The 27,464-nt window shown below is 45.7% G+C and overlaps 1 protein-coding gene and 1 non-coding gene across 4 annotated transcripts in view; one reads left to right on the forward strand and one right to left on the reverse strand.

Annotated features, from left to right (window-relative positions):
- The first annotated feature begins 1,647 nt into the window (after nucleotides 1–1,647).
- The window catches only part of LOC115527473 (prosaposin), a 33,765-nt gene continuing 7,948 nt past the window's right edge, over nucleotides 1,648–27,464 (forward strand). For all 3 annotated transcript variants that reach the window (XM_030335125.1, XM_030335127.1, XM_030335128.1), the window contains exons 1-7: nucleotides 1,648–1,755; nucleotides 19,317–19,450; nucleotides 22,242–22,316; nucleotides 22,888–23,013; nucleotides 24,052–24,252; nucleotides 24,810–24,953; nucleotides 26,280–26,336. In XM_030335125.1, coding sequence (XP_030190985.1) covers nucleotides 1,716–1,755; nucleotides 19,317–19,450; nucleotides 22,242–22,316; nucleotides 22,888–23,013; nucleotides 24,052–24,252; nucleotides 24,810–24,953; nucleotides 26,280–26,336 — 777 coding nt within the window. In that variant the 5' untranslated portion in view covers nucleotides 1,648–1,715. The remainder of the gene's footprint in view (nucleotides 1,756–19,316; nucleotides 19,451–22,241; nucleotides 22,317–22,887; nucleotides 23,014–24,051; nucleotides 24,253–24,809; nucleotides 24,954–26,279; nucleotides 26,337–27,464) is intronic.
- Nucleotides 20,881–20,986, reverse strand: LOC115527824. Its single transcript, XR_003973060.1, has one exon. It is a non-coding gene; the product is annotated as a U6 spliceosomal RNA (small nuclear RNA).

A 27,464-nucleotide genomic window follows, 5' to 3' on the forward strand; every position in this document is an offset into this window, starting at 1 on the left:
GGTGGACACAGGATCATATTATTGTGTTCCAGGTATGCAAATGAAGGCAGCAAAAGTGCATCTTAAAAACATTGATACATCCCTCTAGTTACGAGAAAGGGGGGGTATTAAAAAAGAGTCGTGGTTGGTTCACTCTGTCATTAAGCGGCTTTGAGAGCTCAGTAACTCCACCAAAGTGAGAGCACATGATCAGAAGGTCTCTAAGCTTCCTTTTGGCATAGAGTCTTGTAATCTCTGCATGGCACACAGGGTTGCTTGGCTGGAGCTGGGGGACAGGGCTGTGTCCTAGAGCCCTACCTCCATTGCATTTATCTGGCGACTGGGGTGATCGGCCTTGTGCTTGTGCCCGGACCTAAGAAGGCAGCAGATGAGGCAGCCATGCAGCCATTTGACCACTGAGGCCAACCAGTGAGGCACCCGATTTAGATCAAATCTTGTCCCAACTTTACTCAGCCCTCTTATGTCACCTTCTGTGGTGCACACTTCCCAGTTAGCTCCCCAGTGTGAAGTAAGAACTGCAGTGTGGGGGTGGGGGTGGGGGCGAACCAAAAGCTCTGAGACTTGTCTGTGGCCTGTTCCTAAGAGAGTACAGATTGTCAGAGGCAGATGGAACCTTGGGTTTGCTCCCCTGTGGTCAGGTGTGACCTTGGATAAATGTCTTTCCCTCGCCTGGTCTCAATTTCCCCTTTACTACAATGAGGGAATGGGACTAAATGACCTTTCAGCATCTGTCCTAATAGGCTGAGATTTCCCTCCTTTCCTTGCCTTGGGCTAGTAGGCACTCCGTTGGGAGAGGGCGGGGCTGGATCATCTCCCTGCTCAGAATTAGACTGGTAGCCACAGGTAGAGGGCAAGTGGTTTTGTGCGGGCCACCTGGGCCTTTCTTATTTTCAAGAATAAGATGAATATGGAGGGTTGCACAGCGTGGGGCTCTGGCTGATGTACAGCCAGGCTCTCAAATTCAGGCTTCGCTTCTTGTTCCCTTCTTCAATGGCTGAGGCACTTCTTCTCCCCCATCTTCCCCTCCACCCTGGCCAACTCCAGGACAAACAATGGTAGGACCTCGGGAGGGACTGTATTTAACACTGAAGACCAGTCTGTGGGTCATGAAGAGAAGAGATTGTGGATATGACATGTTACGAGGGAAAATCGAGGTCCAGAATGAAGCCGCACACCGGCCCCAGCCAGGTAAATTATATATAAACATCATTTAAGAGACAATGTGGTGGGGTGCCGAGTTTGCATAATGACCTTGAAAGCTTAGATAAAGTCATTAACCTTTTTGAGTTTGGATTCTCACCAGAAAAATTGAATAGAAATTTATTTCTACGTAATTTCTATAATAATGGAAAGCGGTACCTCACTGAAAAAATGTGAGGCTTAAAATATACACATAAAGTCTCTAATATTGACTTATTCAAGTACTAGTTTTCTTCTCGAACGACCTCTCCTTTCCCTTCCACCACATGTTTTTCCCCCTCCCGTCCCATCCCCCCTCTCGTCCCATCCCCCCTCTCGTCCTCCTTCCACCTGACCCCCTCCAGTTGCGCAGGCGCCCTGCGCGTCGCTGAGTCAGGCTGCGGGGAGAACTCAGGCAGGCCTGGCCGGGGCGGAGCTTGCGCCTGCGCAGTGCGCAGCTTTGGGGCGGGGCAGGTTTATAGCCGCTGAGGATCAGCTGACGCTCCGCATTGCAGACTGCGGAGTCGGGCGTCGTCATGTACTCTCTCTTCCTCCTGGCCAGCTGCCTGGGCGCGGGTAAGCCCTGAGACCACCCTCAACCCCGCCAGTCTGGGGAAGGGGTTCCCCGCAGAACGCTGTCCACCCGTTCTGGAGCGGACCTTCTCGGGCCTCGGCCCTCCTCTATTGGGGTTGACGAGGGGCGCTCACTGCGCAGGCGCTTGCGCAGCGCAGATAGCTGCGGGGCGGCGGAGGGGCTTTGGGAGGAGGCTGGCAGACCGGTCTCCTAGAAGCCCCCGGGCCCGCCACTAAGGGCCGGGGCGAGTGGGCTAGGCGGGCAGGACGGGAGAAGTAGTATGTCCCTCGGGGTTCGAGTTGGTGTCGCCGCGGCCTCCCCCCAGCTCCGGGAGTGGGCCTGGAGGGTGACCCCTCTTGCACCTGTGCTGTGCTTGGGCTGGGTGCACGTGATCGAGATGGCCTGGAGCCTCATCCATTGGGACACACTTAGGTCCTTGGCCTCAAGCTGCCCCAGTTTTAAAGAATGTTGAGGTTGCAGGAAGCACATAAGTATGTCATCTATGTAGATGTTTATCTTTACATAGATATTTTATTCTTGATCCTACGTCTTGAATCAGATGATAAGGGGTTTTGTGCGGATGATTTTGCAATGAAATTCACATTTCACCTCCTTTAAAATGTCTGGCACAGCCGCTGGCCCTTTTTCGCAGTGGCCTTTATTTTGGGGGAAAATAGAAGTACGTGAGAAGCTGTGCACAGGAATATTCTTACACTTGTTTGTTGCCCTTAAATAGTACTGATGGTTATTAAAATCATTGCAGGCTATTAAGGCAATGCTTGGGGACCAGCCGCATGGCCTTCTGGAATTAGAAGGAGCCCTTCCGCCCTCCCCATGTTACTGTGACCTTTATTCCTCCAAACTCGTGCTCATTTAAATCCTAGTAAAGGGAAATGAGAGGTTGAGTACTTATCAGACTTTTATAGTTTGATAGTTGTGGAGCCAGATTTTAGTTTATATACGGAGAGGATCCCAAGTCTGGGTTTTTTCAGGTAATACAGCTGAAAGGAAAGGAAATACACTGAAAGGTAATAAACCCGACCTTTAGGGCCAACCTCAATTTCTGTTTCTCGTTAACTGTAATCAGGAGCTTTCTTCCATTCTATCATGCAACTGTTAAGATTTCGATAAACTAATAAAATGGATGACAGAGTTGATGGAAAACCAAAGAAATAAGATACTTACAGATGAAATAAATTGAAGATGTTTTTCTTCTGGTAGCTTTCAGCACCTCCCAGGAATGTGTCTTAACCTTAAACCACGCTCTTAAACTTGTTTTACTTGTAGGTTGTGAAAGGTGATCTGCTTATAAAGAAAGATACTTGATTTTGTAGTCACTGAAGGAAATGTATTTCTCTCTGGGGTTGATCCTATTTGCTATTCCATCATCTGTGTAATAAACTAATACTAGTCTCTAAATTTTCTGCACTGATTGAGAACAATTTTTTGTTCAGTATCACAGTTCCTATTGGCAGTGAGTCACTCTTCACAAGACCTTTGTGAGTTCTGAATCATTCAAATCACTAGAAAGGGACTTGTTTCTTTTGAAGTGTAAAAGCCTCCTTTGGTATACTTGGGAGTATGGTTAACCAGAATATTTAGTTAACCAAGAGACCCTCTTCCCTGAACACTTGAGTAAATGGGACCATGTTACAATTCTAGGCCTTATTCTAACCTTGCTGCCCGGCCTTTAGGATTATCCCAAGGTTATGAGTTTCTAATGACACTGAGTTTGTTAATGAAGGTGTGTGGTGACTACAGCCATCCTCTGCTGAGAGGTGCTTCGAACTTGCCATTCCAGCATGGCACTACGTAGTGCAGTGGCATCCCGTACTTTTAATGATGACCTGGTGATGGAGACCCTTGCTTTTGAGATTTTCGGACTCATCCAGTGGTCCTTCCTTTTCCCCCACCTGATAAAGAAAGTAAAGTAATGGTGTACCGAGAGAATTGGAGAGCATCTAATCTAACCTCTTGGTAAGGAATGAGGACACTGATGCGCCCCCAGAGCTGACTCTTCCAAATCATAGGCCGTGTACTGGAGAGGTCAGGATCAGAACCCAGGACTCCTGACAGTGCTTGCTCTTTCTGTAGCCTCTCATCAATACTTACCTTTTACAAACTTACTGGGTTGTAATTTGCATACCAGAAACATGCACATTGTGAGGTGTAGAACTTGATTGGTTACCACAGAGCGAACATAACCACCTTAAGCAGCCCTCAAGGTCAAGGGATAGAGAGCATCAGATCCCCTGTACCTCACCCATTCACTGCCTTGTCTCACTTGCTCCAAAGGAAACCACTCTGTTGGCTTCCAGCACCATAGATGTAAAAAATAACTGTTTTTGAACTTTTTGCAAATGGAGCCATGGTAAGGCATACTGTTGGGTGACTCCTGTGGTGGACAAAGACAGGGCCAGTGTTAATGAGGTGATGTGTGTAAAGCACGTGGCATGGTGCCTGGGGTGTGGTATGTGCTCAGTGAAACCTAGGTGCCCTGTTACTGTCACTTGGGTGGTGGCTAACCATGTGAATGGTGTTTGCCCAACACTGAGGAAGGTAGGCTCTCGGGGGATGTTAGAAGGTATTTATAGGGGCGCCTGGGTGGCGCAGTCGGTTAAGCGTCCGACTTCAGCCAGGTCACGATCCCGCGGTCCGTGAGTTCGAGCCCTGGGCTGATGGCTCAGAGCCTGGAGCCTGTTTCAGATTCTGTGTCTCCCTCTCTCTCTGCCCCTCCCCCGTTCGTGCTCTGTCTCTCTCTGTCCCAAAAATAAATAAACGTTGAAAAGAAAAAAAAAAAAGTATTTACATATATGTGTGTGTATATATATATATATATGTATATGTATATGTATAAAATGCATATATATGTATGTATGTATATGTATATATAAAAATGCGTATATACACATATATGTATATATGTATTATATATGTATATATGTGTATAAAATGCATATATATGTATATGTGTATTATATATGTATTTATATGTATTTTATGTATATATATGTATATGTATATATATATATATATATAAATCCATTCGGAAGCTCATATTTATGATGATTCAAGACATGAGTTTGTGGTGTAGCCTGCTGAGTATCAACACAACTTCAGTTCTCACCTGACAGGAATTTTGGATAAATCTGATTTCTCAATTTTCAATCAATAATCAGTTTTATTCTGAAAATATTAATGTTATTCATGAAAGGTTTATTTGTATTAACCAGTCAAGGATTTGTTAACTGCTTTACTTGCATTTGACAAGCCACATCCAGTATATTCTACAAGTTGGATTGAGTGATTGCATTTGACAAGCCACATCCAATATATTCTACAAGTTGGATTGGGTGGTCTGGATTTTTCTAGATCAGGGGAGGGGAACTTGTTCCTCCATTTTCTTGGTTTGTGAAACTGGAATGGCCAGACTGGGGCTTGACTAGACGGGGAGGAGGGAGGGCGGACAGGGGGCTGCTGCCTGGGGAAAGCACCTGATAGAGGCGTGGAAAGCTCTCTAAGCCAAGACCGTGTCACTTGGGCAAGTGTGTGCCAAGCTTTTGGAAACGGTTTTCTAGCATGGGCATTCCAGATAGCTGGAAGCCTTGCTCTCTGGCTCTTATTTGGTTCTGCCATGAGAAAGGAAGGTCTAGATTCTCTTTAAATCAACAGAAAATACGAATTATGTTACCCTGCCTTTTTTTTTTTCTAAATAATTTTAAAATAATGGTGAAAAAGACAGTGATTGGGATGAAGAATTTGGCTGTTGCAGAAGTACTAGTTTGCTTTGCTTTTTGTTTTGTTCCATGAAATTCCAGAAAATAACCAGAATTATGTCTTTGGGTAATAGTTTGTGTACTGCTAAATAATCTGTAAATTCCATGTTTTCTTTTGGAATTTGTAATTATAATGGGACTGAGATGATACCATGGAAAATAATTTTATCACATCACTGACAGCTGTACGACCTTGGTCAAGTTTCTTACACAGTGGTGCTTCCTCATCTGCAAGATAGGGTTACTGGTCATTCTGATCTAATAAGGTTGCCGTGACGCTTTAGGACTTCACTCTGGAAGGATGTAGATAGTACATACTGTAAGGTTGGCTGCTATACCACGAATAAAAACCATATCATGTTTGTCAGTGTTCTTGTACCTGCACAGGCAACTCTCCTCTGCCCTTGATTTTGTGATATCCCCTGGCTTCTTTCAGTTCAGAGAATGTTTTAAATTTAATAAAACAATTAAATTGACTTACAAATATGTGTGCTGTATGTAATTACTGGGTCAGGAAAACAAACGAGGGTATAGGCAGTCAGCAGTTAAGAGGGGGTGGAAGTTTATATGCTAGTTAGCTAGACTTGGTGTGTAGTAGATCAGCCTTTATCAGCAGTCTAGCAGATCAGGGCCTGGTTTTGGTAATCCGAGTATTCATAATCTAGGCCCGTTGTTACTAACCATCATACCTGTTTTAAGTTCTCTCCTCTGGTTTCCCTGTCCATACGTGGGGGTGAACAGTTTAGATGATAGCTGCGCATAGTGAATAAGTCCAGCAGTGAAAAAATGAAGGGTAAAAAGTCCGTTTCCGTCCCACCAGTGTCCCCCAGACCTTTCCCAGAGACAGCTTGGTACTAGCTCCTTTAGGAGCCTTCCAGAGCAGCATATAATTGTGTGGGGTTCCCCCTTCTCGTTTTTTTTTTTTTTTAACACAAATGTAAAAAAAATGTTTTTATTTTATTTTTTTATAACACAAGTATGTAATAAACATATTACACTGGCTTGGTCTTTTTCACGTGTGGAACATTGTAGACATCCAGAAAAGTGGGAGAATAATTAGAATGAACACCAATGTATGCAATACTTGGTTAAGAAACAGGGCCTAACAAATCCCTCCTCCCTTTGTAAATCACCTTCTTGGGCTTGTTGTTTATCGTTCCCCTGTAGGTCTTTATCCTCTCATACATGTAAGTATGACTGGTATGTATTGGGTATTTTAAACATTGTACAAATACTGCATATATTCTTGGGTTATTTATTTTTTGGCTAGTGAGCTTCATTCATGTTGATAATGTGTGGTTCTTTCATTTTCACTACAGTATAGTATTTCATTTACGTCATGCATGCTCTGTTGCTAGACATTTAGATTATTTCTAGTTTTTTCTCTTAAACTGCTTCTGTAAGTGTTCTTGTGCACATGAACAGGCATTTTTCTAGAGGATACACCTAGGAGCAGAATTTCTGAGTTGTGGACTGTACATATTTTACTTTAGGAATTGCCGAACTCCTCTCACATATTTTAGCAATTTATATTCCCATGGTATAAGCAATTTTACTTGCATCAATAACATTTGATATTGTCGGACTTTAAACTTTGCCAGTTTTATAAAAGAGTGATTAGGTTTGCATTTTCATGCTAGTATGGATAGACCTGTCTTTTAAATTTCAGAATAATTTGAGATTTATGGAAAAATTAAAAAGATAGTGTGATGAGTTCCTATCTACTGTTCACCCAGCTTCCCCTATTGTTAACATCTTACGTATCCACTATACATTTGTCACAAGTAAGGAGTGAACATTGGGACAGTGTCATTAACTACACTGCAAACTTCATGTAGCCGTTAGCAATGTTCCCACTAATCTCAGAATCAAATCCAGGGTACCACACTGCAGTTAGTTGTCATGTCTTAATCTCTTCCTTCCTCCCAGCTGTTTAAAAAATAGTTACAGAGGGTTTCATTGTATGTATGTGCCAATTTATTTTTTTATTTTTGTTTTAGAGAGCGAGAGAGAACATGTGAGTGGGGCAGAGGGGCAGAAAGAGGGAGAATCCCAAGCAGGCTTCACACACAGCAGGGTGCCCAATGCAGTTGGGATCATGACCTAGAGCGGAAATCGGGAGGTGGATGCTCAACTGACTGAGCTACTTAGGCGCCCCTATATGAGTCAATTTAGTTAACCTCGTTGATGAACATCTTTGTTTCTGAAAAAGTGAGATGAATCCTAATAACATTTCCAAATTTTAAAATTGAATCTTGGCCATATTTGGGCAGATGCTGCTTTTGAAAAGAAATTATTTGCATTAATGGAAATCTCATAAATAAGATTGAAGGAGATACTCTAGAAAATTCTTCTGGCTAGTCTTTGTGATGTCACTTATTACAGTAAAAAAAAAAAATTCTTCAGCAGTGGTAATGGGGTGCTCTCCTGCAAGTGTAGGCGTTGGTACCAGAGGGTCCTGGGGCTTCCTGTCTCTCATGGGTTAAAACTTAATTTGTCTTGCAGGCTTGCACGTCACCCTGTCTTTGGCCACCTTTCAGGGCTCTTCTCCCTCTTCTGTCAGGTCAAGGCTGCTCTCCAGCCTCTGGTGCCTTACCGTTGCTTAGAACCTTTGCATTTTGGGTTCCACCTGTCTGGAACATTTTCGTCCCGAGACAATCCATGTGGATTCCTCCCTCCACTTAGTTGTCTGCTCATTTGTTGGCTCGTCAGAATTCCTCACTGCGCTGTCTGCATGGCCATGCTGTCCTGCTCTAGTCTTGTTCTTCTTTTGACTTGGCTTCATTTTTCTTCATAGCATTCCCCAGCACCGGGCATTCTATGGTATGTATATCTGTCGTCTTGATCCCTTGCCGTGTCTGCAGCATGTTTGAGTGTGCTCAGCCCATAGTAGGTGCTTAGCGCTGCTAAGTGGCGGTGTGGGGTGCGGCTGAGTAGACTTGAGCTCAGGAGGCGCTGGTAGGTTAATGGTGTCAAGTCTTTATCACGATTAAAAAAAAGTCTTTTATTTACTGAAAGTAGTTTTAGAATTGGTGTCTAGGGGTTGACAGATCAGTGACTTTGAGCTCAAGTGAAATGTTGACCATTATAATAGTTTATGTCCAGATTAGGGGGACCCTCAAACCTGTTAGGATATTACGTGGCGGGTAGGGACATAGGAACCTAACGACTTACATACCCTGTGGTTAACAGAACTTAGATAATCCTGTGGTGGCTGTGATTTGAGGTAAATCTGAAAAGGGAACCAGCCATAATTTGAGAAGTTCTTTCCCCTGCTCTGGGTTCCAGATATAGGTTGTTGTAAGTGGTGGCTCTCAAGCTTTTGGTCTCCGCATCCCTGTATACTTGTGAGTTATTGACGGACCCCAAAGAGCTTTTGTTGATGTGGGCTGCAGCTTTCAATATTACCGTCTTACAAATTAAGCTGGCAATTTAAAAAAATAATCCTTTAGAAATGATAAACCCATTAACCCGTGTTAATATAATTTTCATGAAAAATAACTTTTCTTTTGTTTTTTTCAACGTTTTTTTTTTTTTATTTTTATTTTTGGGACAGAGAGAGACAGAGCATGAACGGGGGAGGGGCAGAGAGAGAAGGAGACACAGAATCGGAAACAGGCTTCAGGCTCCGAGCCATCAGCCCAGAGCCTGACGCGGGGCTCGAACTCACGGACCGCGAGATCGTGACCTGGCTGAAGTCGGACGCTTAACCGACTGCGCCACCCAGGCGCCCCGAAAAATAACTTTTCTTAAACACAAATATATTTAGTGAGAGAATGGCTTGTTCTACATTTTTGCAGTGTTTTTTTCAAACACCTGACAGGATTCTGTGCTGCCTCTGCATTCAGTCTGCCGCCATGTCACATGCTCTACGCCTCCGGAAAGACTCCACTGCACATTTGGGAACGAATGAGTAAAAAAGGCAACTAACACCCTGGTATTATTACTGTTAGGAGAATTTTGACCTCACAGACCCCCTGAGGAAATCTCTGGGACCCTCAGGGTTCTCTGGACCATGCTTTGAGAACCACTGGTAATAGTTGATTCGCAGGAACTACAGGCATCATAGCTAACACGGAGGGTTTGTTGTGTACCCAGTACTTTTTAAAGTGCTTTTTGCCTAACACTGATTTAATCCTCACAACAGACCTGTGAGGTAAGGGCAACGAAATCAGAGTGCTAGGGCATTCTACCATTCTGTTCTTATCTGTGCCATGGACTGAAGTTTAGGTTTCGGCCCTTCAGATGAAAGGCTGAAGGGTGGTATTCCTATAAAGTACTAACTAAGGTAAGTCAAAGTTACATTTATAGCTGACATGCACATATCTGCGATTTTTTAGTTGATCATGTGAGACAAGCCCGGAACACTGAGTTTCCTTATTAGTGGGGCTCGCGTGAAATCTTTTTTAGCATATTACCGTCTTCTACGGGTGTGGAGAGACCACCCAGCCTGTCAGCAGGGCTGAGGTAGAGCCCATGCCGGCTTCTGGCTGACTGAATCGACTCCTCTGCACACCTGGGCCGGGTCTAGAGCCGTGTAGATGTGCCGCTGACCTCCGCCTGTACCCGTTCACCTGAGCGGACCCTAGGCAGTCCTGCCAGGGGCTCATTTCTTCACGGTCCATTTGTGTCAGCATCTTATCTAAGGTGATTTACTTTCATCTCTGATCATCAGCTGATAGATTGATGCTTTGGAAGAAGAGCTTTGCTGGCAGTTTGTTGGATTGGAGTGCTCTTGAATGAACTAGATAGGAATTTCCCTTCCCAAAATTAATTATGCCACTTGTATCACTCTTGTGTAATCTAAGAGGATTGCGTTCTTGTCCCTCGGGGTCTCAGTTATCACTGCACAAGCTAATTTACCCGAGGACTCTATTGCCTTCTCCATGGAGATCAGTTTTTTTGCCCTGGAATGATCTCACTTATGAGAAGAGTGAAGGAACAAAAAGAGGGAAAAACTAAGGAGGGAGAGGAGAAGCAGGGAAGAAAGAACCTTGTCTTACATAACAGGAATAATATTATTGGGGCCAGAGATGATGGGGTGTCAGCCAGGCGACCTTGAGACCTTTATTGCCACGGATTTCTTTTTGTGATAAGAGGAATATTTGGACCTTCTTCAGATCAAGGCAGGTTGCCTCTGAGCATATGCTCTTCTGAGTGATAAAATGGGCAGTGTTTTTTATTCTTCTCGTCAGAATGTTTCCGAAAGCAGGATCCTGCAAAGAAGAGACAAGTGCTCTTTGCCATAGAAGGTATTTGTGACACCAGCCTTTTGCTGGAGTAGTCAGTGTTGAGTGCGTTGCTTTATGTCCTGCTCTTAGGGGATCTAAGTGCGTGAATTCTTCTGGGAAATGTTTGAATGGAGGGAACCTGCGGTAGATGCTGGCCCTCCCGGGGTTAGCCTTTCTTGGTTTCCTAGCAGCCTGCCTGTTGCCATGGTGTTAAATTAGCCAGGCAGCAGATCCATTGCCCTGTGGAATGTATGCACTGATTGTTGGTGCTGGGAAGCTGCTTGTATTTTCTGTTATCCTTTTTTTGGGCAACTAGACTCCAAACAGTATTTAGCATATGCTACTTAAGATATTTACAAGGAAAAACGATGGCTAAAATAATAAGGCTGATTGTTTTAACACATAGAGCTTATAAAATACACCTTTTAGGAAAGGTCGTCCCGTTCTTTCTGAGAATGTTTTTGAAAATCTTTGGTAATTACATTGTGTATGTGGGCTTTTAAATATCCTCAGTGGAGGTAAGCCTTATAAAAGACTTGTTATTTGGGGACTATTCTGGTGAATGAAATAGATTAAGCTGGTATTTAGTTAGGCTTAGGTTTGACTGCAGACCACAGAGAGCTAGAATAATAGTGGCTTAAATATGATAGAACTGTCCCTGTCCTTCCACAGGAAGTTCAGGAGCCAGGAACCAGGCAGTGTTGTGGTTCTACTTCCAGAAGAACTCAGACTTAGTCCCTTTCTTAATGTCCATCATGAGTGCTAAAGATCCAGCCATCACACTTGCCTTTAAAGATGTGATACCTCTACTAACATCTCATTAGCCAGAATGTGGTTTCATGTCCAGACCCTGCCGCCAGGGAGACTGGGAAATGTAGTTTTTAAATCTTGGCAGGCATGTCTATAGCTAACATGGTTAGCTGGTTCTCTGGAAGGAGTGGGGAATGGACATAAGGAGTAATTTGTGGTCTTGTAACCAAACCCAAGTTCATCTGTTGCATATGCAACAGAGCCAATCACTGAGACCTCAGGTGTGCAGCAAGGGAAGGCTTTATTTGAGAGCCAGCCAGCCAAGGAGATGGGAGTGCAGGCCTCAAATCCGCCTCTCTGAAGGGGCAGAGAACAAGTTTTTTTTTTTTTTTTTTATAATTATAGGGGTTGAGATTACATATATATTGATGAAAAGAGGGGGGTGGAACTCATGACTATTGATGAGGAAAGATGGAGCATGTGCATTGAGCAAACATACATGAAACTTACTATTGTTCATGTTCATTTTAGGGTGGAGACATAAAATAGGGCAAAGTTGGAGTCCTGACATCAGGAGGTCCTTTTAGGACAAGGAGAGGGGCTATGTGCATGCTCCAAGAGCCCGGATAAACTGGATGAGGTCTTGGACTCCTTATCACTGGTAGGGAATGCAGGGCTTGCTTGTTCATTGGCTGGAACCTTACCAGTGACCTTCAGCTCAGGCCTCTGCAGGGACAGCTAGTAGATTTGTTAGTGGGGTTTGAAAAAGAAACAACAGCTGATTTGGGAGCAACAGGGCTTTGAAAAACCAGCTTTAAACTTCCTGATAGTTTGAGTCTCATTAACCCTGTGGAATATAGTTTCAGTTTCTGCCACATTGGGCAGTAATTGTTCCCTGAAACTGGTGGTTTAGCTTTTTTTCTGCCTTTGAAGGTAACCTGGGAGAAAATTATACCACAATATAAAAATTAGAACATGAATGCCTTCTGTTGGTGGCTCTTTCCCTCAAGTCCACTATCATTAACAGTTAGGTACAATTAACTGAGCTTCGTAGGAACCAGGCACTCTCGGTCCTTTCTCTACTTTCTCATTGATTTTCACAGAATTCCTGAGAAAGGGGTGCTCTTTTTTCCCTCATATTTTGGAGATTGTGGTGAAATTATTTGTCCAGGTCTTGGCTTTTAGTAGACACCACCGCTGAGGGCAGTGATTATGTTGTCTTATTGCCTTCTCACCCTTCCAGAAAAGTACAGGCTTTAAGGGTGCTTTTGTTTTCTTTTTTTTTACATTTTTAATTTTTTTAATCTTTATTTTTGAGAAAGAGTGCGAGCAGGGGAGGGGCAGAGAGAGGGGGAGACACAGAATCTGAAGCAGGCTCCAGGCTCCGAGCTGTCAGCACAGAGCCCGATGCGGGGCTTGGACTCATGAAACGTGAGTTCATGACCTGAGCCGAAATCGGACGCTCAACCCACGGGGCACCTCTCATTCTTGCTCATGCAAAACTTCTTTTTTAGCACATGCGTAGGTAGTATCAACTCCTGGGCTGCTTATAGTGGAGCCTGTTTTACTCTTTGTGACTAACCAACAGCTTCTGAGGTTTGGGGATACAACTCTTTAGGTCTTCGAGCTGCCAGTTAATTACTTGATGGGTTGCAGAGTAAACAGACCAGCCTGTATTCTACTATTTGTGGGAGCAACCATTTGGGGTGAGGTAGTGGATCCGAGATCCTGCTGTCGCCACTGTAGGTGATGTTGATGATGCTGATAGCACTTACTGCACTTCTGTAGCATGCTAGCTCCGTGTTTTACAGTTACCGGTTAATTTTTACAAACTCCTGGGAGTGCTAGCGATAGGCCCGTTTTGCAGATTGGAAGACTGAAGTCTTAAGGTCGCCTGACTAGAATTGGTGGAGCCATGATCTGAACCCTTGACTGATTTCAAAGCCAGTGTGGTAGGGGAGTTCAGTTATGCGGATAAATTAAAATGCCAGAGAGATGATGGTGAAGGCGTGATGGCTGAGAGATGTATTCTGGTAGTTGAAAGCGCATAACAGCCATGTCCTCTTGATTCTCAGCAGCAGTTCAGTGACTCCAGTAGTTGCGTCTTCATTTTATAGATGAACAAGCTCAGGAGAGTGATTTGCTGAAGGTCATTTGGGAGGGACTTGAGGAAGATCTTGATTTTAGTATCCCACACTTGAAAAACATTTAATTTAGATGGTGATGTCAGTTACCTTAGATGTCTCACTTTCTAGGCTCAAAATTTACTTTTCTTTTTGCAAGAAGCCATCACACCTAAAACACATGTGGCTCTAGTGAGTTCTCTCTGCCTTCCAGGCCCACTAAGGTTTTTTTGTCTAGATCTAGACTCAAGAGCTGCCGCAGAGCCCATTTCTGGTGTAGCTCATGGCAGCCATTCTCAATACAGTAAAATTCCATTGTAGCCTATTTTTTATAAATGACCTACATGTGGAATTGTTTAGAATATGTCTATTTTCTTCTGGGCCTGGGGAGTACAAAGGGAACAGAGTGCACCCATCCCTTTGCTGAGAAAATACAATGGAAGTCTTGTGTCTTAAAACAAAGCCTGTCTTTCCTTAATGAAATGGAACTTGCCTGTAGGGTTTTAGTGTCTCTGAAGTGATAATTTCTCTAATTTCAGTGTACTAGCCTTTTGTCTTTGAGGGCTCAAATGGCAGGCCTTGGAGCTGAGAGAGGTAGTGCTTGTTTGTCCTCAGGAGTGTTTGTGTCTTAATAGGACACATTTAATCAGAACTCTCCAGTGGGCCAGGCACACATTCTAAGAACTTTCTTAGAGTTCAGCATATTGCCTCAAGAGAAGAAAGTTGGGGAGTGCCTGGGTGGCTCAGTGGGTTAAGGGCCAACTTCAGCTCAGGCATGATCTCATGGTCTGTGAGTTCGAGCCCCACGTAGGGCTCTGTGCTGACGGCTCAGAGCCTGGAGCCTGCTTCGGATTCTGTCTCCCTCTGTCTCTGCCTCTCCCCCGCTTGCACTCTGTCTCTCACTCTCAACAATAAACATTAAAAACAACAACAACAACAAAACCAGGTGTAGAGAAGAAAGTTGGTATTTGGGGGCAGAGTGTGGGAGACAGAATAGAGATGAAAGCTTTGCTGGGAACACATTTTGAGAAATAACTGATAAGAAAGTGGTTTACGGTGATTTTTATGTATTGCTTATGTGTAAACACTGAAAAGGTCATTTGCCTCATTTTACAAGAGTGAAGATGTGTAGCCCCTAAAGGACTTAGCCCTGCTCTCCACTCAGAATTTCTCTTACACAGAATTCCTTGTAGGTTGGGTATTTGCTTTCTGTTTGGTTGCTTCTGCTTTTGGACAGGTCATCACCTAACGAGGCATCCCATGCCCATTTTGTAACCCTGTGGGTGTCCCCTATCTCGAGCTGTGGTCTGCTTCTCTTAACCTCTTTATTGCTCTGAGGTCTGGGTCCAAAACCGCACAGAGCAGATCCGCTCTCGTGTGATCGCTGGAAGGTGCCCTTTCCCTATGAAGGTGACTGTTTCTTGGAAACATTCTCCCAGCCAAGCACCTGCAGTCTTCTAGGAGATTCGGGAGTGGTGTCACGTGCCCCCGCCTTCCTGACCTGCCGAGCTTGTCCCTGTCTCCTGGGAAGCGGAGCACACAGGCCTGAGCCCCGCCGCCTGTCAGTGGGCCCGCAGCTGCAGCTTCTGACCACCACCTCCATCCTTGTGCTGTTGGCCCTTGCTCTCCATGTTTAAGTTTTACACGGAGTGTCATCTTCCTGGCTCTCTGTTCTGTAGGGGTCTCTCTGTTGGCTTCTCTCTCAGCCCCGCTGCTACCACTTCTTACTTGGAACATTGGTAATCGCTTTCCATTCCAGTTAGGTGCCCCCTCGTCTGAATCTCCCACCTCTTTTTCAGTTCTGCCACATCGCCCCCGGGTTAAGACCCTGGCAGGAGCTGTAGCCCACAGGGTGAGCTTTCACACGGGTGCGAGCCTGCCGGCGGAGGCCCTCTTACCGGGCCTGAGGTCTGTCTTTGCAGGCTGGCTTCTGAAGAGACAGAGGAGGTTTCTCTCCCTTGGTACGTTCGGGAATCCCCTCTCAGCAATCCCCTCTCAGCCGGTCTTTTGTCTCTCTTTTGTCAGGGGCCCCTTCAAAAATGTCATTGTGAAGAAGCCTCCTCCAGCTCCCCAGTAATTTTGCTGTCCCAGGGATCTCGTTCCTTGTGTTTCTGTTTTTTGTTTCTCCCTTTGGGTGTCCGTGCCTCTCACGTGGGGTCACAGAACCTGTCTCCCCACTTTGTTCTGCCGGAGTGCCACTGTCTTCCCAGTCAGGGGAGTCTGATAGTCCTGCCTTCATCTCCGTCGTCTTCCCGCTTGGGTAGCGAAAAACCAGGCTTGTCTTTACAGCCCTTCGGTCCATAGCTGGGATCTCCCTGAGAGATGCCTGAGAGCTCCCTGAAATGGTGTGAGGCTTTCGTATACAAATATATTTTCCGGGAAAAGGATTCGTGTCTCACGAGTGTTCTGACCCACCCTTTGGTTCCCTCACAGGGGATCAGCTCCTGAAATAAGCGCCCGAACCTCAGCAGGTAGCTCACTGGGATCGGCATCACCACGCTTGCGTCTTAGCCTCACGGTAGCCGTCCTGAGGACGCACGGTTGTGAACGTAGCTTGGGTCATTTTAGGACATCACATTCGTTGTATACCACAGACTGTTTTTATAAAAATATGCACTTTTAAAAACTTGGGCTTTCTGTTGGGAGGTACATGGGAACGCCCTACTGAGAATTTAATTCCCAGCTGGGAGTTCAGTTTCATTTCTCAGTGTCCATGAAATGTTTTTTTAGGCTTGATTTTGATGACTTGATAGGCCTCCCAGATTCTGTAGCATACACACGCATACCTTATACTTCTGAAAGTCCTGAGGTGGGCTATTAGGTAAGAGTAACTGTGGAGATTGGGGAATGACTTGTGATTTGTTAGCTGGACCGATCTCAGATAACCAGCTGCCCGAGGCTCTTTTTAGTCCAGAATAGTTTGGCCCAAACTGGTAACAAAGTCATTATTGCAAATGGTTACTGTTTCCAGTTCCTAGAAGGAATAAATAAGCTACAACATATTCTTGCCTCTTGGGCCTGTGATAGTGCATCCGGTTCTTGAAGCCTGATAGATTTTGGCCCTTGAAGCCAATTCCTGGTCGGGATGGTTGGAGAAACCCCCCTGGATCAGAGTTCTCTGTGACTGCGTCTGTGAGAATAGAGGATGGTGGTCAGGGCTTCTGTGGGGAGGACTGCTCACTGGCCTTGCCTTTCTTAATCCTGTCTGGCTCTGGTGTGCTGATGTCCAACCTCTTTCTGGCTTCCCTGTGTATCACTGTGCATTCCTTTGCCTAGAGACTCATTTTGTAGCTTCCTGTTATTTTTCCGGCTTTTTTCTCCCAGTTAGAGGTAGAACCAGTTTGTCTGTCTTGGGCGTTTTCAGGATTCCCCAGGGCCCAGTGCCTGGAAGGAGCGTGGGAGGTTCTGCTGGGACCTGCTGGCTCCATGTGCTGTCTCTGACTGCCACACTTCTCAGAGCCTTGACCCTTGTGACACAGTTAACGCCCCCTCCCCTTTGCCCAGACCTACAGCTGAGGACTGGCCCCAGCCTAGCTTGGCTACTTTATAGGTACTAAACATTTGTGAACCATCTGGGGATTCGTGTGTACTGTTTTGAATCCGGTGCATGTTTTCCTCTGGAAACCAGAGTCCAAGCCAACTTGGACTTGGAATGCAGCTAGTTCTGTTGAGTTCGTCGACTGGTTATGGATGTGATTTTTGCCGCCAAGGGGCATTGAAGGCTATCACCTGGGCAGGAGATGAATCATTCACTTGCTGGTGTCTGAAAGGGTGCAGATAATCTGGCTTGAGCTTTTTGGACACCTGTGACTCAGTCTTTGTGTGAATCGTTTGTGGAATATAGCTTTGGTTGAAAAGCTCGTAATGACAGCATTTCATTGTCTTCCCTCCCCTGGAGGGAGAGTACCTACCACCGACAGGCATTCTTTGTGTACTGTGTGTTACATGTCTGTAGAATTACTGTGCCTTCTCATTGGGCTCACAAATTGAAGCAAAGTGCCGCATGACTCCTGAGGTTCTCGAGGTACTTTGTAGGTGGCTCTGGGATTTCCTTCTCAGTCTTGGGCCATGTGTTTCCTGTGTACAGGGGGAGATGGGTATTTGCTGGGGTCGGCCTCCTGCACCATCATCCGTCTTTGTGTAGCCTCATAGATTCTATTCTTTTCTAGCTGAATTGTTTGGTAGAGGTGAGGTTGTTCCAAAGTGAAGGCTGCTGTAGACCTGTATTAAGAAATATAGGTATTCTTGAATTTTTCCTTTTTGAAATTTTTTTTTTTAACATTTATTTATTTTTGAGACAGAGAGAGACAGAGCATGAACGGGGGAGGGGCAGAGAGAGAGGGAGACACAGAATCAGAAGCAGGTTTCAGGCTCTGAGCCATCAGCCCAGAGCCCGACGCGGGGCTCGAACTCACAGACCGCGAGATCCTGACCTGAGTTGAAGTCAGACGCTTAACCGACCGAGCCACCCAGGCGCCCCGTCCTTTTTGATATATTATACCATTTTTCTATTTAAGAGCTACACAGTTTTTTCAGGTTACATCTAGTTTTTTAGTATTGTGAATTACACTTAATAAATATATTTATGCCTATCACATTTTGCCTCCTGGATTGCTGTATGTATTTCTAGAAGTGGATTACTTTTTGAAGAGGGATTTTGTTTTTCCAGTTTTTGAAATACGTTCATATATTAAGTCCTTAGCGGTCACACTTATCAGCCTTACAGATGCATCTTTTACTACAAAATTGTGACTTTTTCCCTCCATTGGCTGATTTAACTTTTAAAATATGGCACCTTCCTGCTGTAGCGTGGGTTTCTTTGGTCCTGGATGATGTTGTACCTTTCTTGAATTTTCCCCTAATTTCATTTCTGTGCATGTGACTTCTGCCTGAGCGTTTTTTTCATTACCACAACAGAAGTAATGTCGTTTTATGCACCTGGTGTTGAGTGCACATGTGTTCACTGATACCAAAGAGGATTATGTAGTTTTCTTTGTTAGTAAACTTGTTTATGTGCAAATATGCACAAAGTTAGATTTATAAAAGGGCTCTTCTTCTAGAATATTAAGAATCATTGTTTTTTGTAATAAGGATATGAATCTTATTTCCCCCACAGATTAAAAAAAAAAAAACTTTTTCATTCTATATTTCTTTCTATAATTAAATCCTGTGATACCTTTTATTACTGCATGGAAAAAAATTAAGGTTATAAAGGTTAAAAGGCCTGATACTCTTTATAAATAGTTTGAGGGGAGAGGTGCCAAGGTGTCTTAGACGATTGAGCATCTGACCTCGGCTCAGGTCATGATTTCATGGTTCGTGAGTTCGAGCCCCGTGTCAGGCTCCGTGTTGACAGCCTGGAGCTTGCTTTGGATTCTGTGTCTCCCTCTCAATGCCGCTTCCCTGTGTGTGTCCTCCCTCCCTCCCTCCCTCCCTCCCTCTCTTTTCTCTCAGAATAAATAAACTAAAAATACAATAGTTTGAGAGGAGAAAAGCAAACCAGATAAATTAGTCCCTCCCAGCCCTTGACTTAGACTGACCTAGATGGTCACACAGCGTCTCGCCTGGACCCAGTGGTGCCGTGTGGTTTGCGTGCCCTGCTCTCCATCTCTGTGCCCAGGCTAGTCCTTCATCCTGGGTGGGTGAGAGAGGGGCCACCTTCTCATGGTCGTTTGTCTTTCAGCTCTAGCCAGCCCTGTCCTAGGACTGAAAGAATGCACCAGAGGCTCGGCAGTGTGGTGCCAGAACGTGAAGACGGCGGCTGAGTGCGGGGCCGTGAAGCACTGCTTGCAGACCGTCTGGAACAAGCCGACGGTGGTGAGTGCCGTTGCTACTGTGCTGGGTCTTTTTGTATCAGCTGTAGCTGCTGCCATTTTCAAGGCTTTTTTTTTTTTTTTTTTTTTTTTTTTTTTTTTTTTTTGCCTCGTTTGGTTTGTTCCTCTCGGGAACCCTGCGAAGGAGGTGGGACCTGTTGCAGGTGGACCCATTTGCCACACAGTGGACTTAGAGAGGTTTAGTTCTGCTCCCCCAGGGTCACTCAATCTGCTGGTGGCAGTGAGAGGATGAGGTCTGCTCGTGGCCAGCTCTGTGTGCGCGCCGTGCTGCTTTCCGGGCCTCTGTGTGCCCCACACATCCGTTCCCAATGAGGGGCCGGCCGGCTCACAGCCTCCATTCCCCAGGCGGGGTGCCACGGACACAGCTCCATCCTTGGTCATCCAAATAAGTAAATGCTAAGCTTTTCAAATCCTTCCCCACTTTTTGGTGTTTTCTCTCTGTCTCTCTCAGACAGGCAGATCATAGATTCAGACCCTCAAGCTTAGTAGTGATTTAAAATTTTATTTTCAGCTATAGCCACACTGGAAAAGAATCTGCTGATGTGTGTGTGTGTGTGTGTGTGTGTGTGTGTGTGTGTGAGAGAGAGAGAGAGAGAGAAACAATTTATTTTTATCCAGCTTAAAAACATTTTTTTCCCCAGCTTTTTGAGATAATTGACCTATAACATGGTAAAATTAAGGGGCAACATACTGATTAGATAGGTTTATATTGCAACATGATTGCCTAACGTGCTTATCTGTGAGTCAGTGGGTCATTTTAAAAATCTATTTTGTATATGTTGTTTATATCCTGCAGTGTACTGTTATCCTTAAGAAAGCTCAAGTAAGTAATTGTGTTTAAAGGAAGAGTGGACATCAGGCTCCTAAATAAGATGGGTGTCTGCTGCTGTTGCTAGCTTTGCTGTACATGTGGATAAGTTATCTCTGCATTTCTTTATACTTAAAATGAAAGTGTCGCGTTTCACTTGTGCTGTTCAGTAAGGTAGACATTAGCCATGTGTGCCTATTTGAGTTTAAGTTAAAATTTCAGGGGTGCCTGGGTGGCTCTGTTGGTTGAGGGTCTGACTTCAGCTCAGGTCATGATCTCGCGGTTTGTGAGTTCGAGTCCCGCATCGGGCTCACTGCTGTCAGCTGTCCTATGGAGCCTGTTTTAGATCCTCTGTCCCTCTTGTTCTCTGCTCCTCCCCTGCTCATGTGTGAACTCTCTCTCTCTCAAAAATAAAACATTTAAAAGTAAATAATTAATTAGAAGTTGTTTTTCATTTGTACTAGCCTCTTTTCTGGTGCTCAGTAGCCACATGGGGCTAGTTTCTCTATTGGATACTGAAAATTTTAGATTATTTCCATTATCACAGAAATTTCTTAAACTGCTATAGATTTTTTGTCCCCTTGATGTTTTTTTGGGTTGTTGTTTTTAAATGGAAGACTCCCGTGAATTTATGTGTCCTCTTGTGCAGGGGCCATGCTAATCTTTTCTGCATTGTTCCAATTTCAGCATATGTGCTGCTGAAGTGAGCACAGCACGATGCTATGGAGTTTTCATCTAAATGGTGTTAGAGCATATTAATGTAGGGTTCTCATGGGGCGTGCTCAAGTGCATTCTGTGTGGGACCTAAGCCCTCTCAGGAGACGCCTGAGCTTTGCTGGCTGTGTACCCATTGCTGCACAACATGCAGCTGGCTCCGGGACGTGCCATCTCCTGTGGTGCGGGCCACGTTTGACTGCATGGAGTTGCACGTCTAAAACCTGTCATGAGCGGCCACTAGTGCTGCTTCATTAAGAGAAGAGCAATTAAAACGCTGTCCTTGTAGAAATCGTTTCTGAATTCACTGGAACACTATCCTCTGTGGCCAAAATTACTTTCTGATTTGGTTTCTAATTTGCTTCTCATCTTGTTTTTCAAATGGCTTCCTCTTTTCAAATCCATAGTGTCAAGGGAGGACTTTAACTCTTTCTCTTTTGCTAGGACAGTCTCCTGGGGGCCGGAGTCTCTCTTGGATGGCCCCATGCACAGTATTAGCCTTCGGTGCAAAGGTTCAAACTGATTTCTTTCAGTGCAGCTGAGTCAATCCCAGATGTTTCTCACCCAGACATGTTAGTTCCTTCCCTCTTCGTGGGTTGAAAATCAGTTGACTTCAAGAAGGGAGCTCCTTACAGCCTTTGAGAACCAAATAGAATTTCCATGTCCTGGGCCATGTGAGGCCCTAGGTGCCCAGGCTTATCAGAAGGCCAGTGGGATGTTTCGAAGGTCTGGGGTGGCGATGTGGCTTCTACTTGCGCATAGCGCCTGGGAGGTGGAAGGTAGATAGAGTGCAGGGATCCGTGCTGGTGTCGGCTGGGCTTGCTTCTTTGCACACCCCCCGCCCCTTTCACCCTGTGCTAATGATGTTGCCCCCAGGTGACAGGTTTTGTCTGATTTCTGCTGCTTGCGTTTTTACCTTCCTGAGCCTCAGTTTCTTCCCAGAGCTATTGTGAGCAATAATGTGAAATTTGGCCTGTGCCGTGTGTGCCGAGTAAGGTGCTGAGGGGCGGAGGGCACAAGAAAAGGGTATTTGTCTTGTAGAAGCACAGAGCGCTCTGGGCAGTCCCGCCTGGTCCTTCCCCGGGGCGTCCCTGTGCTTCTCGTCTAGGTTGGGGAACCGGGATGTGCTGGTGTGTGAGACACCCCTGGTTAGATATAACAGGACAGAGGCCCAGAGGCCTTTTTAGCTGTGTACGGCATGGGTTACATCCTACAAACACAGATCTCTCTCCCTCATGTTCTTTCCTCTTAGAAATCCCTTCCCTGTGATATATGCAAAGATGTCATCACTGCAGCTGGGGACATGCTGAAAGACAATGCCACTGAGGTGAGCTGCCATGAGTGTGTGTGACCGCGTGCGGGCAGTGGCCGTGTGCACCCATTCCTTAAAAGAGCTGTGGTTCTGGGGGTCTAATGAGGAGTGGTCAAGGCCTGGGTAGGAAGTAGTTCAGATCTTGTGAGCCACATACTTCTGTTACATAGATTTTTACCCCCCCCCACCCCCCCCACCCCGCCATCCCTTAAAAATGTAAAAACCATCCTTGGCCACAGGCTATACACCAACAGACTGTAGGCTCTAGCTTGCTGACCCTGGCCTAGGTGTTCAATGCCCAGGCTTGATGGGGGCTTTTGTATTGCTGGTCGCTACCTGTACGTCCGTTTGGGGCATCTCTGCTCAAAATTCCCCATGCCCAGGAGACTGCAAGTCAGAGTGGCTGTATTTTGAGGAATGTCTGCTTTTTGCCCGTTTGTCTGATGGAGCCAGGGCTGCCCGCTGGCCCCCTCCCAGGGTTCTTCCCCAAGGCTGCCGTTTGCTGGGAGCCGTGGAGGGCCTGTCCTCTCAGTCGTCGGCAGAGCAGATGCACATCCTGATCTGGCCCTTGTCTGTATCCCTTTAGCAAGAGATCCTCGTGTACTTGGAGAGGACCTGTGACTGGCTACCTAATCAGAACCTGTCTGCCTCATGCAAGGAGATGGTCGACACCTACCTCCCAGTCATCCTGGACATGATTAAAGGACAGATGGTACGTGGTGGAGAGTAGACTCGAGGGCACTTCGGGGCCTGGGGAGGTGCCGGACCAGAATGGAGTGGTTAGAGTGGAAAGTCTTTTCCTGGATTTGGATTTTCTCCATAGCTTGTTCCTACCGTTCTGACTTCCAAGAGGGCTTGGGCCCAGTGGAACACTCTGGCTTGTAACTTTCAAGGGTTGGGAAGGGTGCAGGAAATGGGACCTTGCAGAATACTGAAGGAATTGTAAACTGATTCAATTGTAAATGTGGTGTAAAATCGTAAATATGGTGTCACGTTTACATGTGCCCATTTGATAACTCCTGTCAGATCTTTAGCTCTCCCTTTGAGCATGCAATTCATTTCATTTCTGTGATTTTTATCCCAAAGAATAATTTGGGGAATATACTCGTGGGTTCAGCTACCAGGGTGTTCTGCTTTCATTCAAATAAGCGTCTGCTGTGCGTAAATCGTGTGCTACTTGTTGGATTTTCAGCAACAAACAAGGAGCCGTGTCTGTGGAATTTGAAAGACGCTAAGAAAGAAGAGGTGCCCAAATAACAGGGCCAGAGGGGCGGAAGGGTCCTGAGACTGGACCAAGGTTTTGGCAAGACTAGCAGGGGTCACACCATGCAAGGCCTTTTAGGCTCTATTTAAGGATTGCAAGTGCAGCAGGAAGCCCTTGGAGGGTTCAAGGAGAGGCAGAGGCGGGACATGATCATAGGATCATAGGTGATGGGGCAGTGGAGGCGGACAGAGACACGTTCTGTTTCAGAGGAGAAATGGACTGGACCTGCTGATGAAGGAAGGGACAGAGGGAGGAGTGAGGAATGTCTTCTAGGTTTCTGGCTTGAGCTGCTGGGAGTGGGGTTGGGGGAGCCATTTGCTAAAGTGGAGGTGGGGAGGGAAGCAGGTGGTTTTGTTAGAAATACCTGTGAGTGAGGCCTGTGTGTGTGAGTCAGGTCACGAGGTAAGGACAGGGACTCAGGCACCAGGTGGCAGTTTTGTTTTCCTCTGGGGAGAGGATTTCCAGCTGGACTTCTTTCCTCACTAGAGTCATCCTGGGGAAGTGTGCTCTGCCCTCAATCTCTGCGAGTCTCTTCAGAAGCACCTGGCAGAACTGAATCACCAGAAACAGCTGGAGTCCAATAAGATCCCGGAACTAGATGTGGCTGAGGTGGTGGCTCCCTTCATGGCCAACATCCCCCTCCTCCTCTACCCTCAGGACGGCCCCCACAGCGAGCCCCAGCCGAAGGTAAGGCAGTAGGCCCAGCCACTTAGGGCCCGGTTCTGTTGGATTAGAGATGAGGCATGAGAGGGGCGGTACGTGTGTGCAGTTCTCAAGCTGGGGACTTACTCCTTCATTTGATCTTGCAGTTAGATGAGCCACCTTTCAAATGGTTGTGTCATGGAGGTTCTGAAGAACTTGGGGTATTTAAAATATGCAAAGGCTTCTCTCTGTTCCAGTTAAATTTTATTGAAATCAGGCCGCAGTTGATTATAAGCCTGTTGATAATTTCAGAGCCTATGAAAACACAGAGCTGGAGTGCCTGGCTGGCTCAGTTGATGGAGTGTACGTACATCTCTTGATCTCGGGGTTGTGAATTCGAGTCCTACAATGGTTGTAGACGTTACTTAAAAAAAAAAAAAAACACCTTTTAAAAACCTACAACTGTTCAGTAAGTCACTGTGCTGTGGTCATGAACACATAAGGAAATTCTCTTGGGAATTTGAAGCCTCTTAGTTATCATAGGAGCAGTGTTTCCAGCCTGACACCCCATCCCACCCACCCATCAACCCCTGTCACTGTAGGCTGGTGGGGACGTTTGCCAGGACTGCATCCAGATGGTGACTGATATCCAGAATGCTGTAAGGACCAACTCCACCTTTGTCGAGGCCTTGGTGGACCATGCCAAGGAGCAGTGTGACCTCCTGGGGCCTGGCATGGCCGACATGGTGAGCCTTATCTCCTCATGCATTGGAGGATGTCCTGGGCCTGGGACCTGGGCTCTGGAGTGGGGGAGCCAAGAAAAATTCAATTCCTGAGGTACCATTTTAAGTTCCAACCCAAGGGCTTTGAGGAAGAGATTGTTCAAACAACTCCTGTTTCCTTTTTCCCAGAAAGCATCTGGAATAGTTGGTGGGTACTTAAATGCTTTGTTGGTTACTTGAATTTGTACATGTAACAAAACATTTGGAATAAAGTAGTATAAGGAGACCACTTTTGTGAAGAATTTTTTCCCCTCCCAGTCACCATATGTATAAGGAACATTAGAATCCTTTATAACCCTGTTTTTAGAAGCCTGGCTGTTACATATTCATAGCTGTAGGTGTGCCTTCCCCACAGCCAGTGGGCTTATTGTCTTTGGGAAGCCGTGCAGGCTGTCTTACAGCAGATCCACCTGGGATGCTTTCCTTACCTTGCTGAATATTAGTCCTGCAGGCTAAGAAACTCATTTTGTTAGATTCTTAGGGGGTTTCATTTCTTGGACCCTGTTCACTTTAACCAGGGGCCTGTGCAATTGACACATAAAGCCAAAATGCTAGTTTTGTATCCAGCAACCGAACAACCTTGGCTAGACTGGATGTAGGGAAGCTGGTTGTAATAACTCCATGGGTCTAGGATGTAGAGCAGCCTTCCTGGGTAGGAATGGCTGGTTCTCGGAGCTCTGGGTTCTTTTCTGTCGGGAGTCTTTTGGCCTCATTGAAGTATCTTTGCATATCACAGTCTGACTTGGTTTCCCAGTTCAACCCTGTGTGAGGGCTGCCCTGTTTCCCTTGGTTTCCTCACTGTGGAGGTGCCCCAGTGTGACCAGGGCTGTTCTGTGAAGGTCTATAGGCAATAACTAGATGTGTATGAAAGTAGGTGTGCTGAAAATCATTATAACTTGGTTCTGCTGGGTTTTAACTTTATAACCTTGTCTAGGGATGTGCGAATGGGTTTGAAAAGTCATCTCGTGTTTGTAGTGGCATGTCTTGTAGCCATGTTCAGAATTGCTCCTGAGCAGTTGCTGTATGATCTTGGGGCAAGTTTGGGCTGTAAAAGGAGATTGGAGGACCTTTTCTCTAAGGGCTTTTGGGACACATTGTCAAAACACCTTTTGCACACCTTTTCCTAAAACGTACAGGATAAGCAAATTGCCATTTTTATCTCAGACGTTTGTAAGACTCCCCTCTTGGAAACTGCTTGATAGTTGCCTGTTGACATTGTCGGAAATGCTGGGGTTTTGGTGTCTCGTTGCGGCAATTAGTGTCACTGACAACCTGTTTCTCTCTCCTCAGTGCAAGAACTATATCAACCAGTATTCTGACATTGCTGTCCAGATGATGATGCACATGGTAAGTGGCAGGGGAGGCTCCCTGTTAGCATTCTTTGTCTCAAACTCCGTGATTCTCAGGATTTTGAAAATTACATGGTTTAGTTTTCCCTTTTTCCCTTCAGATAACGAATTGGGTCAAAACGAACCTTCTTCAACCAGCAGACTCTCTACTGCAACTCAGTACCTCCTCCCCTTTACCTTCCCCAGCCAGGGAGAAGGCAGAGGCAGCTCAACCCCCAGGACTGCCCTGATGGCTTCCTGGTGATTTGTTTGCCTGTGCATATGTGAGCTGGCCATCAGATTTCTGGTATCTGCCTTTCACCCTGGGGCCCGTGGGAATAGTGTGCTCTGGTAGGTAGGCCAGGGCTGAGAATTGCTACGTTGCAGCTGGAGTTTGCAGGTGCGGGGGAATCCCGCCTCCCACAGTTGGTCCTGCACTCTGCAGCAGTGTTAGCTCTAGCTGCTGCCTGAGTTCCTAACTCCTGCACTTGCTTCTGATGCTTCTGGGTGGTATGGGCATCCCTCCCTTACTAGAGGTAGAAAATCTTGATCGTGGACATGAGCTAGTTAGCTCCATGCAGAAAACTGTTGTACGAATCAGGGTGATGTGATGATATTCTTAAATTGGGAACATGCCCTGGCTTCCTGAGATCTAAGCTGCTGGAGTTGAGGGGGTGGGTTGCACTTCGACTCCATCCTGCTGACTTTCTGACTGTGTTGAGATTGACCTGTGTGGGTCCTTGAGTTTGTTCTCCAACCAGGGGTCAGCAAATAAAGTTCTGCTGGGTCTCAGTGATGCTCATCCCATTTTGTGCTGCAACAACAGAGTTGAATAGTTGAGACCTCACAGCCTGCAGTGCCTGAAAGATTTACTCTGTGGCCCTGCTGTAATTGCTCCAGGGCTCCTGGCCAGGCATTGGGATTATTATTACAACATGCCTTGTTCTAAAAGTAGTTTAGAGGCAGCTTACAAAGACATGGAGCTAGAGGGGGAAATCAATAAGCCTTTGATTTGACTCGATTTGGTTTAGTGCTTTCTCATAGCTAAATAATAAAATTTTCTCATGATAAAAGATTTACTGCGTAGATGTTTTTTGAAAATACGTGTAATACATCCCAAATCAAAAATCATTTGTGGTTTAAAAAA

The sequence above is a fragment of the Lynx canadensis genome, chromosome D2 (genome assembly GCF_007474595.2).
Source record: "Lynx canadensis isolate LIC74 chromosome D2, mLynCan4.pri.v2, whole genome shotgun sequence".
Taxonomy (NCBI): Eukaryota; Metazoa; Chordata; class Mammalia; order Carnivora; family Felidae; genus Lynx; species Lynx canadensis.